The sequence below is a fragment of the Mirounga angustirostris genome, unplaced genomic scaffold (genome assembly GCF_029215605.1).
Source record: "Mirounga angustirostris isolate CCGP_5_RB_7025 unplaced genomic scaffold, mMirAng1.0.hap1 SCAF_1, whole genome shotgun sequence".
NCBI lineage: Eukaryota > Metazoa > Chordata > Mammalia > Carnivora > Phocidae > Mirounga > Mirounga angustirostris.
The window spans coordinates 126835638-126857504 of NW_026991709.1; the positions used below are offsets into that span (position 1 = coordinate 126835638).

The following is a 21867-nucleotide window of genomic DNA, read 5'->3' on the forward strand; positions in this document are numbered from 1 at the left end:
GCTTATGGCCAGAAGTGATAGCTCAAGAAATTTGCATTTTCCTGATTATCATTGAGATTTTTCATCTGTTCATGTTTATTGGCTGTTCTTTTTTTTTTAAGATTTTATTTATTTATTTGACAGAGAGAGACAGCCAGAGAGGGAACACAAGCAGGGGGAGTGGGAAAGCGAGAAGCAGGCTCTCCGCTGAGCAGGGAGCCTGATGCGGGGCTCGATCCCAGGACCCCGGGATCATGACCTGAGCTGAAGGCAGTCACTTAACCAACTGAGCCACCCAGGCGCCCCAGCTTGTTTATTGGCTATTCTTGTTTCCTCTTCTGTGACTTGCTGATTCAGGCCTTTTTATGTGAGTTTTAATTGAGTTGTCTTTTCTTAATGATCTCCAGGAGCTCTTAAACATTCTGCATACTGAATACAAATCCTCTGTTACACAGTTTGCAAATAAATACCTTGTTGTGATTTGTTTCTTGTCTTCACTTTTTGGTATCATTCATTATACAATGTTTTATTTTGATGAAGTCAGATTTATCAACAGTTTCTTTTATGGTTTATGCCTGTTATATCTCATTTTAAAAATCTTTTATTATCAAAAAATATTTTGTTATAAAAATGTTCTCATATAAATTTTTTCCCTTTAAAATGTTTTACACTTTTGTTCTTCCTGTATGAGTCCTTATGGACTTATTTTTGTTTGATATGTGAGGAAGGAATCTACTTTTTAATCTTTTATCATATGGCCAGCTAATTTTACTAAATAGTACATCTTTTCTGATGATTTGGATATCACACTCACAAATTAACATGAGTTTGTTTTCTGAGCTCTTCTGTTCCAGTTTTGCTTATTCCTTGCCAATACTACAGTGTCTCAACTATTAGAGCTTGAAAGTAAACTTTCATATGTGGTTGGTCTGTGGGCTAATGTTTTCTCATGCACCCCTTCACTGAAAGTACAGCTCTTGGGATTCCTGGTGTTGGCAAGCTTTCTAGTTCCAGCTACTCACCTTACCGGGTTTAAGGGCTCACCTTCCATCCCTGCTGTGGCTGTGAAAACCCAAGCCCTTAAATTACTGAGACTGCTGCCTGCTGGTACCCTCACTTCCCCCAGGGACAGCAGCTCCAGCACTTAGCCCTCTGATGTTCACTTTCCTATTCATTTTTGGCACCTGGTGGATTTCCCTTTCTTTTTTGCAGGTTCCCTATGCTTTTAAAGGTGTTTTGTTACATGTTGTCTTATGTTAACAGGCATTTATAGTAGAAGAATCGTTTTCTTCTACCATTTTCCCAAAATTGGAACTTTGTCATTAGTTTTAATCCATTTCCTGAGGTTTTAATTTTTTTCTTTTTTAAAGATTTTATTTATTTATTTGAGAGAGAGCACAAATGAAGGGGAAGGGAGGGACAGAGGGCAGAGGGAGGGGCAGACTCCCCACTGAGCTGGGAGCCCAACATGGGGCTTGATCCCAGGACCCCAGGATCATGACCTGAACTGATGGCAGATGCTTAACTAACTGAGCCACTGAGGCACCCGCTGAGGTTTTAATTTTCATCAAACTTTTTTCTGTGTATTGTCTTTGGCATGCTAGATTTGCTATATACACTATCTTATTCCTGATTAATGCCTTTTGGAAAGTGTGTTTTATTCTAAGAAATATGTTTCTTGCTTTACTAAATCATTTGAACAATAAGTTTGAATAAGAAGCTAATCACCTTAAAAGAGTTATGGAAATTTTAATGGCTGTTTATTACTTGTAGAGATGGCTTATGATCATTCTTAATTCATTTCTCTACCTAGATTCTGTGCCTCATAAATGTTAGTCACAATGGCATGAGTGAATCAGAACTGATGGAACTCTACCCTGAGCTGTCCTGGGTTGTCTTGACCTCCCTTGTTCACAGTTTACACAAAATGTGCTTATTGACTTATGGTTGTGGCTTGCTCAAGTTTCAACATCTACAGGTAAATGCTTTTTTTTTTTTTTTTAAAGATTTTATTTATTTATTCATGAGAGATAGAGAGGCAGAGGCAGAGGGAGAAGCGGGCTCCCCACGGAGCAGGGAGCCCGATGCGGGACTCGATCCCAGGACCCTGGGATCATGACCTGAGCCGAAGGCAGACGCTTAACCGACTGAGCCACCCAGGCGCCCCGGCAAATGCTTTTTTAATAAGGTTTTTTACTTATAAATGTCAACATACTGGGAGATAGTCCAAGATGCTGGAGAAGTAGGGACCTTAGTTTCATCTGGTCCCAGGAATTCCACTAGATAGCTATTAAATCATTCTGAACACCTGCAAACTCAACTGGAGATCTAAGAAAAGAATAGCAGCAACTCTACAAATAGAAAAGTGACCACTGCAGCAACTCTACAAATAGAAAACTGATCGCTAGGGGCGCCTGGGTGGCTCAGTTGTTAAGCATCTGCCTTCGGCGCAGGTCATGATCCCAGGGTCCTGGGATCGAGCCCCGCATCGGGCTCCCTGCTCAGCCAGGAGCCTGTTTCTCCCTCTCCCGCTCCCCCTGCTTGTGTTCCCTCTCTAGCTGTCTCTCTCTCTGTGTCAAATAAATAAATAAATAAAATAAGAAAAGCGATCACTTTCTGCAAGAATGACAAGATGGAAAAACTCACCTCAAAAAAGAGAACAAAATGCCAGGGACCTAATCAGTATAGACATAAGATGGCATAACTAGAGTTCAGAATAACGATTATAAAGATAACTAGGTGGGCTTAAAAAAAGCATAGAAGACACTAGAGAATCCCTTTATAGGGGGAATAAAAGAACTAAAATATAATCATATTGAAATAAAAAAGGCTATTAATGAGACGCAATCAAAAATGGAGGCTCTGACTGCTAAGAGAAATGTGGCAGAAGAAAGAATTAGTGATATAGAAGACAAAATGATGGAGAACAAAGAAGCCAAGAAAGAGAGAGAGAATTACTGGATCACAAGGGGAGAATTTGAGAGTTAAGTCATACCATAAAGTGAAACAATACTAGAATAATTGGGGTCCCAGAAGAAGAGGAAAGAGACAAAGAGAGGGGCAGAAGGTATATTGGAGCAAATTATAGTGGACAACTTCCCTAATCTGGGGAAGGAAGTAGTCATTCAAGTCCAGGAGGCACAGAGACCCCCCCTCAAAATCAATAAAAATAGGTCAGCACCTTGACATGTAATAGTGCAACTTGCAAACTTAGAGACAAAGAAAATCCTGAAAGAAATCCGTAACCTACAAGGTTAGAAACATTAGACTGGAAGCAGACCTATCCACAGAGACCTGACAGGCCAGAAAAGACTGGCATGATGTATTCAGGGTGCTAAATGATAAAAATATGCAGCCAAGAATACTTTATCTAGCAAGGATGTCATTCAAAATAGGAGAGATAAAAATCTTCCAGGACAAACAGAAGCTAAAAGAATTTGTGATCATTAAACCAGGCCTGAAAGAGATATTAAAGGGGATCCTGTAAGCGAAGAGAGCCCCCAAAAGTAACATAGATCAGAAAGGAACAGAGACAATCTACAGAAACAGGGACTTCACAGGTAATACAATGGCACTAAATTCATATCTTTCAATAGTTACCCTGAATGTAAATGGGCTAAATGCCCCAGTCAAAAGACACAAGGTATCAGACTGGATAAAACAACAAGACCTATCCATATGCTGACTGCAAGAGACTCATTTTAGACCCAAAGACACCTCCAGATTGAAAGTGAGGGGGTGGAAAACCATTTATCATGCTAAGGACATCAAAAGAAAGCTGGGATAGCAACCCTTATATCCAACCAATTAGATTTAAACCAAAGACTAATAAGAGATGAGGAAGGACACTATATCATACTTAAAGGGTCTATCCAACAAGTAGATCTAACAATTGTAAATATTTATGCCCCTAAAATGGGAGCAGCAAATTGTATAAGCCAATTAATAGCCAAATTAAAGAAACACATTGATAATAATACAATAATAGTAGGGGACTTCAACACCCCACTCACTGCAATGGACAAACCATCTAAGCAGAAGATCAACAAGGAAACAGCTTTGAATGACACACTGGACTGGATGGACTTCAAATATATATACAGAGCATTCCATCCTAAAGCAACAGAATACACATTCTTCTCGAGTGCACATGAAACATTCACCAGAATAGATCACATACTGGGTCACAAATCAGGTCTCAACTGATACCAAAAGATTGGGATCATTCCCTGCATATATTCAGATCACAGTGCTTTGAAACTGGGACTCAATCACAAAAGGAAATCTGGAAGGAACTCAAACACTTGCAGGTTAAAGAGCATTCTAATAAAGAATGAATGGGTCAACCAGGAAATTAAAGAAGAATTAAAAAAATTCATGGAAACAAATGAAAATGAAAGCAGAACTGTTCAAAACCTTTGTGATGCAGCAAAGGTGGTCCTAAGAGGGAGGTATATAGCAACACAAGTCTTTCTCAAGAAACAAGAAAGGTCTCAAATTCACAACCTAACCTTACACCATAAGGAGCTGAAAAAAGAACAGCAAATAAAGCCTAAACTCAGCAGGAGAAGAGAATAAAGATTAGAGCAGAAATCAATGAAATAGAAACCAGAAAAAAACATAGAACAGATCAATGAAACTACAAGCTGGTTCTTTGAAAGAATTAATTAGATTGATAAACCCCAGGCCAGACTTATCAAAAAGAAAAGAGAAAGAACCCAAATAAATAACATCATGAGTGAAAGAGTAAGGATCACAACCAACACCAAAGACATACAAACAATTTTTAAGAGCATATTATAAGCAACTATATGCCAACAAATTAGGCAATTTGGAAGAAATGGATGCATTCCTGGAAACTTATACACTACCAGAACTGAAACAGGAAGAAATAGAAAACCTGAACAGACCCATAACCAGCAAGGAAATTGAAGCAGTAATCAAAAAAATCCCAACAAACAAGAGTCAAGGGCCAGATGGCTTCCAAGGGGAATTCTACCAAACATTTAAAGAAGAACTTACACCTATTCTTCTGAAGCTGTTTCAAAAAATGGAAATGGAAGAAAAAACTTCCAAACTCTTTCTATGAGGCCAGCATTACCTTGATCCCAAAACCAAAGACCGCACCAAGAAGGAGAATTACAGACCACTATCCCTGATGAACATGGATGCCAAAATTCTCACCAAGATACTAGCCAATAGGATCCAACAGTAGGATTATTCACCACGACCAAGCGGGATTTATTCCTGGGCTGCAAGGGTTATTCAACATATGCAAATCAATCAACATGATACACTACATTAATAAAAGAAAGAACAAGAACCATATGATCCTCTCAATAGATGCAGAAAAAGCATGTGACAAAGTACAGCATCCTTTCTTGATTAAAACTCTTCACAGTGTAGAGATAGAGGGAACATACCCTAATATCATAAAAGCCTTATAGGAAAAGCCCAGAGCAAAATCATTCTCAATGGGGAGAAACTGAGAGCTTTTCCCCTAAGGTCAGGAACATGACAGAGATGTCCACTCTTACCACTGTTGTTCAACATAGTACTAGAAGTCCTAGCTTTAGCAATTAGACAAAAAAAAAAGAAATGAAAAGCATCTAAATCAGCAAAGAAGTAGTCAAACTCTAAACAAATGCCATAATAATGTGGAAAACCCAAAAGACTCCACCCCAAATTCCTAGAACTCATACAGGAATTCAGCAACGTGGCAGGATATAAAATCAATGCACAGAAATCAGTTGCATTTCTGTACACTAACAATGAGACAGAAGAAAGAGAAAGTAAGGAGTCTATCCCATTTAAAATTGCAGCAAAAAACATAAGATACCTAGGAATAAACCTAACCAAAGAGGTTAAAGATTTGTACTCAGAAAACTATAGAATACTCACGAAAGAAATTAAGGAAGTCACAAAGAAATGGGAAAACGTTCCATGCTCATGGATTGGAAGAACAAAAATTGTTAAAATGTCTATGCTACCCAAAGCAATCTACACATTCAGTGCAATCCCTATCAAAATACTGTCCACTTTTTTCACAGAACTGGAACAAATAATCCTAAAATTTGTATGGAACCTGAAAAGACTCCAAATAGCCAGATGAATGTTGAAAAAGAAAACCAAACCGGGGGCATTACAATCCCAGACTTCAAGCTCTATTACAAAGCTGTTATCATGAAGATGGTATGGTACTGGCACAAAAACAGACACATAGATCAATGGAACAAAATACAGAACCCAGAAATAGACCCTCAACTCTATGGTCAACTAGTCCTCAACAAAGCAGGAGAGAATATGCAATGGAAAAAAGACAGTCTCTTCAACAAATGGTGTTGGGAGAATTGGACAGCCACATGCAGAATGAAACTGGACCATTTTCTTACACCATACACAAAAATAGACTCAAATGGATGAAGGACCTAAATGTGAGATAGGAGTCCATCAAAATCCTAGAGGAGAACACAGGCAGTAACCTCTTCACCCTTGGCCACAGCAGCTTCTTGCAAGACACATCTCTAAAGGCAAGGGAAACAAAGACAAAAATGAACTGTTGGGACTTCATCAAGATAAAAAGCTTTTCCTAGCAAAGGAAACAGTTGACAAAACCAAAAGACAGCCGACAAAATGGGAGAAGATATTTACAAATGTCCTATCAGATAAAGGACTAGTATCCAAAATCTATAAAGAACTTACCCACTCAACACCCAAAGAACAAATAATCCAATCAAGAAATGGGTGAAAGACAGACATTTCTCCAAAGAAGACATCCAAATGACCAACAGACACATGAAAAAATGCTCCACATCACTCAGCATCAGAGAAATACAAATCAAAACCACATTGAGATATCATCTCACACCAGTCAGAATGGCTAAAATTAAGTCAAGGAATGACAGATGTTGACAAGGATGTGGAGAAAGGGGACCCTCTTACACTGTTAGTGGGAATGCAAGCTGGTGCAGCCACTCTGGAAGACAGTATGGAGGTTTCTCAAAAAGTTGAAAATAGAGCTATTCTTTGAGCCAGCAATTGCACTACTAGGTATTTACCCCAGAGATACAACTGTAGTGATCCGAAGGGGCACCTGCACCCCAATGTTTATACAGCAGTGTTCACAATAGCCAAACTATGGAAAGAGCCCAGATGTTCATTGACAGATGAATGGATAAAGAAGATGATATGGTATACACACACATACACACCCCCACACATACACATACACAATGGAATACTACTCAGCCATCAAAAAATGAAATGCTGCCACTTAACAATGATGTGGTATTATTAGAGGTAGAGGGTATTATGCTGAGTGAAATAGGTCAGTCAGAGAAAGACAGGTATCATATGATCTCACTCATATGTGGAATTTAAGAAACAAAACAGGATCATTAGGGAAGAGAGTAAAAAATAAAACAAGACAAAAATCGGAGACAAACCATAAGAGACTCTTAATCATCAGAAAAAAACTGAGGGTTGCTAGAGAGGAGGGGGTTGGAGGGATGAGGTAACTGGGTGATGGATATTAAGGAGGGCACATGATGTAATGAGCACTGGGTATTATGTAAGACTGATGTATCACTGACCTCTATCTCTGAATCTAATAATACACAATATATTAATTTATTGAATTTAAATTAAAAAATAAAATTTTTTTAAAAACCAATGTACCATGCTATTTTAAGTGTTTCAATTACAAGACAAAATTGAAATCTGAAATTTGACATTACAAAATTTTTTTGCAATGATTTTAGGTTAAATGTAAAATTTGGCTAATATTATTTTTACGAAGTGCCTTTATGAAATGACTATTACGGCAGTCCCCTCTTATCCACAGATGACACCTTCCAAGACCCCCAGTTAATGCCTGAAACCAGGATAGTACCAAACACCATATATACTATGTTTTTCTCTATACATGCATACCAATGATAAAGTTAAATTTATAATTTAGGAATAGTAAGGGATTAAGAGCAGTAACTAATAATAAAACAGAACAATTATAAAAACATACTGTACTAAAAGTTATGTGAATGTGGTATCTCTCAAAATATCTTATTTTACTGCACACACCATTCTTGTGATAATGTGAGATTACCAGTAAAATGTAGACACTGTGACCTAGTATTACATTACCACTGACCTTCTAACCATAATATCAGAAGGAGGATCATCTGCTTTCAAATCCCAGTTGCCCATGGGTAGCTAAGACTGCAGAAAGTGAAACTGGGAATAAAGAGGGACTTCTAGTACTTTAAAAAGTAGTTTCTTTCTGAAAGAGAAAAAAATATTTTTTCCAATTGTATGTATTATTGATTGCTGGTATCATTATTTATGTTTTAAGAGCTTGGACTCAGGCAGTATGCCTCAGTTCACAATTCAGCTCTTCACAGCTAACAGCTCTATAATCTTGGGTAAATTCTGTAAGACTTGGGCAGATTGTTCCAGGTTACTACAGAGACTGTGAAGTGAATCAATTGAGATGGTCTTTGATCCTAGTGAGTCATGATGTCTATCTAGTCCGTAGTAGTAAATGTTTAGGTATATTGACTGGTATCTGCAATGCCCTGGTTGACTTATGTGTATACAAATGCAAATGAAGTGTTTCATGTGAGTATGCTGCATTATATTTGCAGGTGTGAAGTGTTTGTAATTTCACAGGTTTATCTTTATTATTATATATTGCTTAAATATACTCTTTTCAGTACTTTTTCAATCCATATTTCTGATATTTTTACTGTATTAACTAGAAGTTTGAATTAAATTGTTTTAACTGCTTCCAGGAGATTTTTTTATTCTCTATCAGTTTATCCATAAACATATCCTGAATTTTAAAATATTCTTTTGCTATCTCTATTATACATCTGTAAAATTGAAATAATTATAAATTTCTGTTTATAAATTGTTAGATATACAGTGACTTACAGAAAATAGACTGCAATATTATTTCTTTTTCTTCCCAGGCTTGGGAAACAGTAAGACTGGAATACATGGAAGGTCCCACCATTATTTCTTCATGTAGGCAAAAGCTAATCAACTATTTCACCATGCAGCTAAGGTATTATAAATATCTATCTTGTTCTTCTACAACACATTTTACCTCTGTGTCTTTACTTCTCTTCCTTAATGTATAAAAATTTAATTATTACGGAAAAGATTAAATCATCTCCCGTTAATGTCAAAAGAATAAGAGATTATTAGTAAGTAAGTCTTTTAATATCATGCTAAAGATTTAAACTTACATGAAATCAGTGCAGGATCATTTTTTTATTCCACTTTAATAGTTTAAAAATGTATGTGTGTCTGTATACCATGTGTATATATTTCGGTTAATTGGGTTGGTTTTTTTTTTTAATAGCTCAATTTTAGGAAAATACCTTGAGAGTTTGGTTAGTGGTCCTGATATCACTGTATTTACTTTCTTAGATTATTTTTTAGAGTTTCTGATTTTGACCTAATTTTCTCAGTATTAGATTATATTTAAAGAGTCAGAGATGGATATGAAATACATTTTCCTCCCTTCAACATTTGTCTGAAGCCTTTTGAGGCAATCTCCTTGTTGGAAGGTATTGTTGAATGTTGTCCTTTCCCTTCTGACAGTCAGGACCAAGTGACTTGGAGAAGTGCAGATGAGCTCCCTTGGCTTTTTCAGCAGCAGGGAAGTAAACAGAAGTTGCAGGATTGCCTTCTCAATCTCTTTGTGTCTCAAAACCTTTATAAAAGGTAAGAAGCTTACTTGTAGAACACCTTCCCCCAGAAAAACAGATTTAAACAGTTGTTTGGTAGAACAAAGAAAAATGACATTTTTAATTTAGCTTTAATATAAGACCTGAAGCCATAGAACTCCCAGAAGGCATAGGCAGTAAACTGCTTGACATCAGTCTTGGTGATGATTTCTTGGATCTGACACAAAAAGCAAATGCAACAAAAGCAAATAAACAGGTGGAACTATATCAAACTAAAAAAGCTTCTGCACAGCAAAGGAAACTATAAACAAAATGAAAAGGCAACCTACTGAATGAGAGAAAATATTTACAAATCATACATCTGCAAAGGGGTTAACATCCAAAATATATAAAGAACTCATACAACTCAATAACAAGAATCTGATTTAGGGGCGCCTGGGTGGCTTAGTCGCTAAAACATCTGCCTTTGGCTCAGGTCATGATCCCAGGGTCCTGGGATCAAGCCCCACATCAGGCTCCCTGCTCTGCGGGAAGCCTGCTTCTCCCTCTCCCACTCTCCCTGCTTGTGTTCCCTCTCTTGCTGTCTCTCTCTCTGTCAAATAAATTTTTAAAAAAAATCTTTAAAAAAAAATCTGATTTAAAAATGGGCAGAGAATCTGAATAGACATTTTTCCAAAAAAGACATTCAGATGGCCAGCAGACACATGAAAAGATGCTCAACATCACTAGTCATCAGGGAAATGCAAATTAAAAATTAAAATGAGAGGGCTTGGAGCAAAATGCAGGAGGAGTAGGAGACCTGGATTTCATCTGGTTCTGGGAATTCAGCTGGACAGGGATCAGACCATTCTGAACACCTATGAACTCAACAGGAGATCGAAGAAAAGAATAGCAACAACTCTCTGAACAGAAAAGCGACCACTTTCTGGAAGGTAGGTGAAGCGGAGAAGTGAATCCAAGGTGATATTCAGGATGATAGACGGTGGGAGAGGGGGCCTCCATCAGCCGCTACCAGCAAATGATAGAGCTGCAGAGCACAAAATCAGAACTTTTAGAAGTCTGCTCTGCTGAGGGACGTTACTCCAGTGGCTAAGCAGGGGGTGGAACCCTCGCTGGGACAGTGTGGTCTCAGGACCCTCGGGGTCACAGAAAGACTGGGGGTGCCTGAGTTCGGCAGAGCTCCCAAGGTATCGGAGCAAGGAAGCCGGCTACAGACAGATCCGAGGCACGGGCTCTCAGCTTGGGGTTGCCATAAACCGTGATCTGCAGCACAGTCGGGCCACTGCTCTTCCAGCAGGGACCCAACAAGCAGCAGATTTGGAGAGACTCCGCTTCTTCCCCTGGGAGGAGCCGCGCGGGAGCACACTGCAGGCATCTTCTGGGTTTGGAGACGCCACACGGGTCGGGTGCCAGAGATAGAAATGCTCGGTCACAGGCCGGGTGAGCATGGAGTGCGGCCGGAGACCGGGGAGACAGGAGTGACTGACTGCTTTTCTCTGGGGGTGCACTGAGGAGTGGGGCCCCCGAGTTCTCGGCTCCTCTGGGGCAGAGATTGGGAGGCCGCCATTTCACTCTCATCCTCCAAAGCTGCATGGAAAGCTTGCAGGGAACAAAAGCTCCTGGGAGCAAACCCAAGGAGATTACTTAGCCTGGCCCACAGCAAGGGTGGGGCACTTCCGCCTCTGGCAAAGACATTTGGAAACCACGGCAACAGGCCCCTCCCCCAGAAGATCAGCAAGAACAGCCAGCCAAGACCAAGTTTACTGATCAATGAGAACGTCAGAACTCCAGCACTAGGGGAATACTGCACATAGGATTCATGGCTTCCCCCCCCCCCCCAATTCTTCAGTCTTTCAAAGTTAATTTTTTTAATTTTCTTTTTCTTTTTCTTTTTTTTTTGAATTTTTCTTTTTCCCTTGTTCAACCAACATCTTATCAATCCCTTTTTAAAAAATCTTTTTTATTTTTCAATTTTAGAGTCATATTCTATCCCTTCATAGTAGTTAACCTTATTTTTTGGTATATATATAAGTTCTCTCTAAAATTTTGGGATACATTTTCTCTAACAGATCGAAATATACCCTAAATCTCTAGTGTATGGCTTTGTTCTAGTCTCCTGCCTGATCACATTCTCTCCCCCCGTTTTTTTTTAATTTCTCTTCCTTCTTTTTTCAACCAAATTCTTATCATTTCCATTTATAAAATCTTTTATAATTTTCATCTTCACAGTCATATTCCACCCCTTCATCATATTAACCCTTATTTTTGTACATATATAAGCTTTTTTTCTTTAAAATTTTGGGAGGCACTTTCTTCTAACAGACCAAAATATACCCAAAATCTAGTGTGTGGCACTGATCTATTCACCATCCTGATCATATTTGATCATATTTTTTTTAAATCTTTTTCTTTTTTATTTCTTTTTTCTTTCTTTCCCTTTCTTTTCCCCCGGTTTCAGGTCTCTTCTGATTTGTTTAGTGTATATTTTTGGGGGGTCGTTGTTACCCTGTTAGCATTTTGTTCTCTCATTCATCTATTCTCCTCTGGATAAAATGACAAGATGGAAAAAATCACCTGAAAAAAAGAACAAGAGGGCGCCTGGGTGGCTCAGTCATTAAGTGTCTGCCTTTGGCTCAGGTCATGATCCCAGGGTCCTGGGATCGAGTCTCACATCGGACTCCCTGCTCGGCAGGAAGCCTGCTTCTCCCTCTCCGACTCCCCCTGCTTGTGTTCCTGCTCTTGTTATCTCTCTTTCTGTCAAATATATAAATAAAATTAAAAAAAAAAAAAAAGAACAAGAGGCAGTACCAACTGCCAGGGACCTAATCAATACGGACATTAATAAGATGTCAGAACTACAGTTCAGAATGACAATTGTAAAGATACTAGCTGGGCTTGAAAACATGGAAGATATTAGAGAAACCCTTTCTGGAAAAATAAAAGAACTAAAATCTAACCAAGTCAAAATCAAAAAGGCTATTAACGAGGTGCAATCAAAAATGGAGGCTTTGAGGGAGGGGGGAAAGATGGCAGAGGAGTAGGGGACCCTATTTCATCTGGTGCCCAGAATTGAGCTGGATATCTACCAAACCACTCTGAGCACCCATGAAACCAGCCTGAGATGTAAGATCTGGATCTCTACAAGCAGAATATTGCAGACGGTTGGTTTTGAGGTATGAAGCGGGGAGCCATGATTCCGCGGGCAGATATCGGAGGATAAAAGGCAGCGGGAGGCGGCCTGGCCATGGGGACCCTAGACTGCCAGTGAGCAACAGCCTCGCGCGCTGGGGACCAGGCACAAACTTGCAGACTGGTAACAGTGGGGAAATGACTTTAGGGCAGCCCCCGGGGCAGAAACCCAGAGCGGCAGAGTCACGCGCACATGAACTGGGAATGGCTGGCATTTTGAGAAGCACAAAGGGCAGAGACATGCCCCGACCTGGAGGCAGGACTGTCAGTGCTGCAGAGGGGTGCACAACCAGGACGCTGCAGTTTACAGCACCATGGACAGAAACAGAGAGAGTGTGGCCTGGAGAGCTCACTGAAGAACAGACTGCTATCTCTCTGCTCAGAGGCAGAGGGTTGGAAATGGTCTCTTCTGCTCTGACTCATGGAAGAGACATGGAAAGCCGCCAGGGAAAGCTGCCAGAGAACAAAAGCCCCAAAGACTGATTCCCGCTGAGCCCATTCCCCGCCACAGGGGGGCAGGGCAACCCCGCCCAAACAGGGTTGCCTGAGTAACAGCGCGGCAGGTCCCTCCCGCAGAAGACATGCTGGGAAAACAAGAGGCCAGCAACCCTAAGGTTCCTAGAAAACAGGTGCATCTTGCTTGGGTTCTGGTCAATAATTTGGACTCTATACATTCCCTCAACCACCCATCAAAAGAATGACTAGGAGGGGGGTCCCCAAAATAGAAAAGACTCAAAGATGATGATTTATGCAGCAGATTTACAAATGGATGCAGATATAACCAAGATGTCGGAGACGGAATTCAGGCTAGCAATTGTGAAGACAATGGCTACAATGGAGAAATCAATTAATGGCAACATAGAGTCTCTAAGGGCAGAAATGAAAGCTGAATTGGCAGAACTTACAAATGCTATCAATGAAATCCAATTGAATCTAGATAATCTAACAGGTAGGGTAACTGAGGCAGAAGAGCGAATAAGCGATCTGGAACACAATATAATAGATAAAAAGGGAAAAACAACTTAGAATCCATGAAAATAGAATCAGAGAAATAAGTGACACCATGAAGCATTCCAGTGTCAGAATAATTGGAATCCCGGAGGGAGTGGAGAGAGAGAGAGGACTAGAAGATGTATTTCAGCAAATCGTAGCTGAGAACTTCCCTGATCTGGGGAATGAAACAAACATTTGTGTCCTAGAGGCAGAGAGGACCCCTCCCAAGATCAAGGAAAACAGGCCAACACCCTGGCATGTAATAGTAAAACTTGCAAATCTTAGAACCAAGGAAACCGTCTTAAGGGCAGGTAGGGGGAAGAGATTCCTTACGTACAGAGGGAGGAACATCAGAATAATGTCAAACCTATCCACAGAGACCTGGCAAGCCAGAAAGGCCTGGCAAGACATATTCAGGGTACTAAATGAGAAGAACATGCAGCCAAGAATACTTTATCTGGCAAGGCTTTCATTTAGAATGGATGGAGAGATGCAGAGCTTCCACGACCAGCAGAAACTGAAAGAATATGTGACCACTAAGCCGGCCCTGCAAGAAATATTAAGGGGGGTTCTATAAAAACAACATCTTCACAGGCAACATGATGACAATTAATTCATATCTTTCAATAATCACTCTCAACTTGAGTGGCCTAAACGTTCCCATAAAATGGAACAGGGTTGCAGTTTGGATAAAAAGACAGGACCCATCCATATGCTGTCTACAAGAGACTCATTTTGAACCTAAAGGTACATCCAGACTGAAAGTGAAAGGATGGAGATCCATCTTCCATGCCAGCAGACCTCAAAAGAAAGCTGGGGTAGCAATTCTTATATCAGACAAATTAGATTTTAAGCTAAATTCTGTAATTAGAGACACAGAAGGACAGTATATCATTCTTAAAGGGTCTATCCAACAAAAAGATCTAACACTTGTAAATATCTGTGCCCCCAACATGGGAGCAGCCATCTCCATAAGCCAACTGTTAACCAAAATAATGAGTCATACTGATAACAATACGTTAATTGTAGGAGACCTCAATACTCCACTCTCAGGAATGGATAGATCATCTAAGTAGAAAATCAACAAGGAAACAAGAGCTTTGAATGATACACTGGACCAGATGGACCTCATAGATACTTACAAAACATTCCACCCTAAAACAACGGAATACTCATTCTTCTCGAGCGCACATGGAACTTTCTCCAGAATAGACCGTATACTGGGTCACAAATCAGGTCTCAACCGATACCAAAAGATTGAGATTATTCCCTGCATATTCTCAGACCACAATGCTCTAAAACTGGAACTCAATCACAAGAAAAAATTTGGCAGAAATTCAAACACTTGGAAGCTAAAGACCACTCTGCTCAAGAATGTTTGGGTCAACCAGGAAATCAAAGAGGAACTTAAACAATTGTTGGAAATCAATGAGAATGAAAACACATTGGTCCAAAACCTATGGGATACTGCAAAGTTGGTCCTAAGGGGGTAATACATAGCCACTTGCCTCACTCAAAAAAATAGAAAAATCCCGAATTCACCAACTAACTCTACACCTTAAAGAACTAGAGAAAAAGCAACAAACGATGCCTAAGCCATGCATTAGAAGAGAAATAATTAAAATTAGAGCAGAAATCAATGAATTAGAAACCAGAAACACAGTAGATCAGATCAATGAAACTAGAAGTTGGTTCTTCGAAAGAATTAAAAAGATCGATAAAACACTAGCCAGACTTATCCAAAAGAAAGAGAAAGGACCCAAATTAATAAAATTATGAATGAAAGGGGAGAGATCACGACTAACACCAAGGAAGTAGAAGCAATTCTTAGAAATTATTATCAACAACTATATGCCAATAAACTGAGCAACCTGGATGAAATGGAGGCCTTCCTGGAACCTATAAGCTGCCAAGACTTAAACAGGAAGAAATCGACAACCTGAATAGGCCAATAACCAGGAACGAGATTAAAGCAGTGATCAAAAACCTCCCAAAAAACAAGAGTCCAGGGCCTGATGGATTCCCTGGGGAATTCTACCAAACATTCAAAGAAGAAATAATGCGTATTCTATTGAAGCTGTTTCAAAAAATAGAAACAGAAGGAAAACTTCCAAACTCATTCTATGAGGCCAGCATTACCTTAGTCCCCAAACCAAGCAAAGACCCCATCAAAAAGGAGAATTTCAGACCAATATCCCTGATGAATATGGACGCCAAAATCCTCAACAAAATCCTAGCTAGTGGGATCCAACAATACATTAAAAGGATCGTCCACCAAGACCAAGAGGGATTTATCCCCGGGATACAAGGGTGGTTCAGCATTCGCAAATCAATCAGTGTGGTAGAACACATTAATAAGATGAGGGAGAAGAACCATATGGTCCTTTTAGTTGATGCAGAAAAAGCATTTGACAAAATACAGCATCCTTTCCTGATTAAAACTCTTCAGAGTATAGGGATAGAGGGACATTCCTCAAGTTCATAAAATCCATCTTGAAATCCCACAGCGAATATTATCCTCAATGGGGAAAAAATGAGAGCCTTTCCCTTAAGATCAGGAACATGTCAAGGATGCCCACTCTCGCCACTATTGTTCAACATAGTACTAGAAGTCCTAGCAATAGCAATCAGACAACAAAAAGAAATAAAAGGTATTCAAATTGGCAAAGAAGAAGTCAAACTATCCTTTTCCAGACGACATGATACTTTATGTGGAAAACCCCCAAATTACTAGAACTCATCCAGCAATTCAGTAATGTGGCAGGATACAAAATCAATGCACAGAAATCAGTTGCTTCCTTAAACACTAACAACGCATCTGTAGAAAGAGAAATTAGAGAAATGATTCCATTTACAATAGCACCAAAAACCATAAGATACCTTGGAATAAACCTAACCAAAGACGTAAAGGATCTATATTCTAGGAACTACAAAACACTCATGAAAGAAATTGAAAAAGACACAAAAAGATGGAAAAATATTCCATGCTCATGGATCAGAAGAATAAACATTGTTAAAATGTCTATGCTACCCAGAGCAATCTATACCTTCAGTGCCATCCCAATCATAATTTCAATGACATTTTTCAAAGTGCTGGAACAAACAATCCTAAAATTTGTATGGGATCAGAAAAGACCCCGAATCGCCAAGGAAATATTGAAAAAGAAAAACAAAGCTGAGGGCATCACGTTGCCCAATTTCAAGCTATATTACAAAGCTGTGATCACCAAGACAGCATGGTACTGGCAGAAAAACAGACATATAGACCAATGGAACAGAATAGAGAGCCCAGATATGGACCCTCAACTCTATGGTCAAATAATCTTTGATAAAGCAGGAAAAAACATTCAATGGAAAAAAGACAGTCTCTTCAATAAATGGTGCTGGGAAAGTTGGACAGCCACATGCAGAAGAATGAAACTTGACCATTCTCTAACACCATTCACAAAGATAAACTCAAAGTGGATGAAAGACCTCAATGTGAGAGAGGAATCCATCAAAATCCTAGAGGAGAACATAGGCAGTAACCTCTTTGACATTGCCCACAGCAACTTCTTTCAAGATACATCTCCAAAAGCTAGTGAAACAAAAGCAAAAATGAACTTCTGGGACTTCATCAAGATAAAAAGCTTCTGCACAGCAAAGAAGACAGTCAACTAAACAAAGAGGCAACCCACAGAGTGGGAGAAGATATTTGCAAATGACACTACAGATAAAGGGCCGGTATCCAAGATCTATAAAGAACTTCTCAAACTCAACACCCAAAAAACAAATAATCAAGTCAAAAAGTGGGCAGAAGATATGAAAAGACACTTCTCTGAAGAAGACATAAAAATGGCTAACAGACACATGAGAAAATGTTCATCATCATTAACCATCAGGGATATCCAAATCAAAATCACATTGAGATACCTTACACCAGTTAGAATGGCAAAAATAGACAGGGAAAGAAACAACAAATGTTGGAGAGGTTGTGGAGAAAGGGGAGCCCTCTTACACTGTTGGTGGGAATGCAAGTTGGTACAGCCACTTTGGAAAACAGTGTGGAGGTGCCTCAAATATTTAAAAATAGAGCTACCCTATGACCCAGCAATTGCACTCCTGGGTATTTACCCCAAGACACAGATGTAGTGAAAAGAAGGGCCATATGCACCCCAATGTTCACAGCAGCAATGTCCACAATAGCAAACTGTGGAAAGAGCCGAGATGCCCTTCAACAGATGAATGGATAAGATGTGGTCCATATATACAATGGAATATTACTCAGCCATCAGGAAGGATGCATACCCAACTTTTACATCAACATGGATGGGACTGAAGGAGATTATGGTCAGTGAAATAAGTCAAGCAGAGAAAGTCAATTATCATAGGGTTTCACTTATTTGTGGAACATAAGGAATAGCATGGAGGACATTAGGAGAAGGAAGGGAAAAATGGGGGGGGATTGGAGGGAGGGATGAACCATGAGAGACTATGGACTGAGAAACAAACAGGGTTTTTGAGGGGAGGTGGGAGGGAGAATTGGTTAGCCTGGTGATGGGTATTAAGGAGGGCACGTACTGCATGGAGCACTGGGTGTTGTACGAAAACAATGGATCGTGGTTTACCACATCAAAAACCAATGATGTATTGTATGATAACTAACATAACATAATAAAAGTAAAAAAAAAAAAAATGGAGGCTCTGACTGCTAGGATAAATGGGGCAGAAGAGAGAATTAGTGATACAGAAGACCAAATAATGGAGAATAAAGAAGCTGAGAAAAAGAGAGATAAACAACTACTGGATCACAAGGGCAGAATTCGAGAAATAAGTGATACCATAAGATGAAACAATATTAGAATAATTGGGATCCCAGAAGAAGAAGAAAGATAGAGAGGGACCGAAGGTATATTGGAGCAAATTATAGCAGAGAACTTCCCTAATTTGGGGAAGGAAACAGGCATCAAAATCCAGGAGGCACAGAGAACCCCTCTCAAAATCAATAAAAATAGGTCAACACCCTGACATCTAATAGTAAAACTCACAAGTCTCAGAGACAAAGAGAAATCCTGAAAGCAGCTCGGGATGAGAGATCTGCAACCTGCAATAGTAGAAACATTAGATTGGCAACAGACCTATCCACAGAGACCTGGCAGGCCAGAAAGGACTGGCATGATATATTCAGAGCACTAAATGAGAAAAATATGCAACCAAGAATACTATATCCAGCTAGGCTGTCACTCAAAATAGAAGGAGAGATAAAAAGCTTCCAGAACAAAAACTAAAGGAATTTGCAAACACGAAACCAGCCCTACAAGAAATATTGAAAATTGTCCTCTAAGCAAAGAGAGAGCCTAAAAGTAACAAAGGCTAGAAAGGAACACAGACAATATACAGTAACAGTCACCTTACACGTAATACAATGGCACTAAATTCCTATCTTTCAATAGTTACCCTGAATGTAAATGGGCTAAATGCCCCAATCAAAAGACACAGGCTATCAGATTGGATAAAAAAACAAGACCCTAGATATGCTGTCTGAAGAGACCCATTTTAGATGCAAAGACACCTCCAGATTGAAAGTGAGGGAGTGGAAAACCATTTAGCATGCTAATGGACACCAAAAGAAAGCTGGGGTGGCAATCCTTATATCAGACAAATTAGACTTTAAACCAAAGACTATAATAAGAGTTGAGGAAGGACACTATATCATACTTAAGGGTCTATCCAACAAGAAGATCTAACAATTGTAAATATCTATGCCTCTAACATAGGGAGCACCCAATTATATAAGCCAATTAATAACAAAAGCAAAGAAACACATCAACAACATCACAATAATAGTATGGGACTTTAACACCCCCCTCACTGAAATGGACAGATCATCTAAGCAAAAGATCCACAAGGAAATAAAGACTTTAAATGACACATTGGACCAAATGGACTTCACAGATATATTCAGAACATTCTATCCCAAAGCAACAGAATACACATTCTTCTCTAGTGCCCATGGAACATTCTCCAGAATAGATCTTATCCTAGTTCACAAATCAGCTCTCAACCAGTACGAAAAGATTGGGATCACTCCCTGCCTATTTTCAGACCACATGCTTTGAAACTAGAACTCAATCACAAGAGGAAAGTCGGAAAGAACTCAAATACATGGAGGCTAAAGAGCATCCTACTAAAGAATGAATGAGTCAACCAGGAAATTAAAGAAGAATTTAAAAAATTCATGGAAACAAATGAAAATGAAAACACAACTGTTCAAAATCTTTGGGATGCAGCAAAGGCAGTCCTAAGAGGAAAATATATAGCAATACAAGCCTTTCTCAAGAAAGAAGAAAGGTCTCAAATACACAACCTAACCCTACCCCTAAAGGAGCTGGAGAAAGAACAGCAAATAAAGCCTAAAGCCAGCAGGAGAAGAGAAATCATAAAGACCAGAGCAGAAATCAATGAAATAGAAACCAAAAGAACAGTAGAATCTCAGATAACGAAACTAGGAGCTGGTTCTTTGAAATAAATAACAAAATTGATAAACCCCTAGCCAGACTTACCAAAAAGAAAAGGGAAATGACCCAAATCAACAAAATCATGAATGAAAGAGGAGAGATCATAACCAACACCAAAGAAATACAATTATAAGAACATATTATGAGCCACTGTATGCCAGCAAATTAGATAATCTGGAAGAAATGGATGCATTCCTAGAGATGTATCAACTACCAAAACTGAACCAGGAAGAAATAGAAAACCTGAACAGACCTATAACCACTAAGGAAATTGAAGCAGTCATCAAAAATCTCCCAATAAACAAGAGCCCAGGGCCAGATGGCTTCCCAGGGGAGTTCTACCAAGCATTTAAACAAGAATTAATACTTATTCTTCTGAAACTGTTCCAAAAAATAGAAATGGAAGGAAAACCTCCAAACTTGTTTTATGAGGTCAACATTACCTTGATCCCAAAACCAGAGAAAGACTCCATCAAAAAGGAGAATTACAGACCAATATCCTTGATGAACATGGATGCAAAAATTCTCACCAAAATACTAGCCAATAAGACCCAACAGTACATTAAAAGGATTATTCACCACAACCAAGTGGGATTTATTCCTGGGCTAAAAGGTTGATTCAACATCCGCAAATCAATCAATGTGATGCAATACATTAATAAAAGAAAGAACAAGAACCATATGATCCTCAATAGATGCAGAAAAAGCATTTGACAAAGTACAGCATCCTTTCTTGATCAAAACTCTCCAGAGTATAGGGATAGAGGGTACATACCTCAATATCATAAAAGCCATCTATGAAAAACCCACAGCGAATATCATTCTCAATGGGGAAGAACTGAGGGCTTTCCCCCAAAGGTCAGGAACATGGCAGGGATGTTCACTATCGCCACTGCTATTCAACATAGTTCTAGAAGTCCTAGCCACAGCAATCAGACAACAACAACAAAAAAAATAAAAGGCATCTGAATCAGCAAAGAAGAAGTCAAATTCTCACTCTTTGCAGATGATATCTGTATGTGGAAAACCCCAAAGACTCCACCCCAAAACTGCTAGAAGTCATACAGAAATTCAGTAAAGTGGCAGGATATAAAATCAATGCACAGAAATCAGTGGCATTCCTATACACCAACAACAAGACAGAAGAAAGAAAATTAAGGAGTTGATCCTATTTACAATTGCACCCAAAACCATAACATACCTAGGAATAAATCTAACCAAAGAGGTAATCTGTATTCCGGAAACTATAAAATACTCATGAAAGAAATTGAGGAGGGCGCCTGGGTGGCTCAGTTGGTTAAGCGACTGCTTTCGGCTCAGGTCATGATCCTGGAATCCCTGGATCGAGTCCCGCATCGGGCTCCCTGCTCGGCGGGGAGCCTGCTTCTCCCTCTGACCCTCCCCCCTCTCATGTGCTCTCTCTCTCTCTCATTCTCTCTGTCTAAAATAAATAAATAAAATCTTTAAAAAAAAAAAAAGAAAGAAATTGAGGAAGACACAAAGAAATGGAAAAACGT

The 21867-nt window shown here is 39.3% G+C and overlaps 1 protein-coding gene across 5 annotated transcripts in view; it reads left to right on the forward strand.

Moving 5' to 3' along the window:
- The window catches only part of NPHP3 (nephrocystin 3), a 61952-nt gene that overhangs the window by 23757 nt on the left and 16328 nt on the right, over window positions 1–21867 (forward strand). For all 5 annotated transcript variants that reach the window (XM_064587780.1, XM_064587788.1, XM_064587786.1 and 2 more), the window contains 3 exons: window positions 1793–1957; window positions 8949–9043; window positions 9586–9708. In XM_064587780.1, coding sequence (XP_064443850.1) covers window positions 1793–1957; window positions 8949–9043; window positions 9586–9708 — 383 coding nt within the window. The remainder of the gene's footprint in view (window positions 1–1792; window positions 1958–8948; window positions 9044–9585; window positions 9709–21867) is intronic.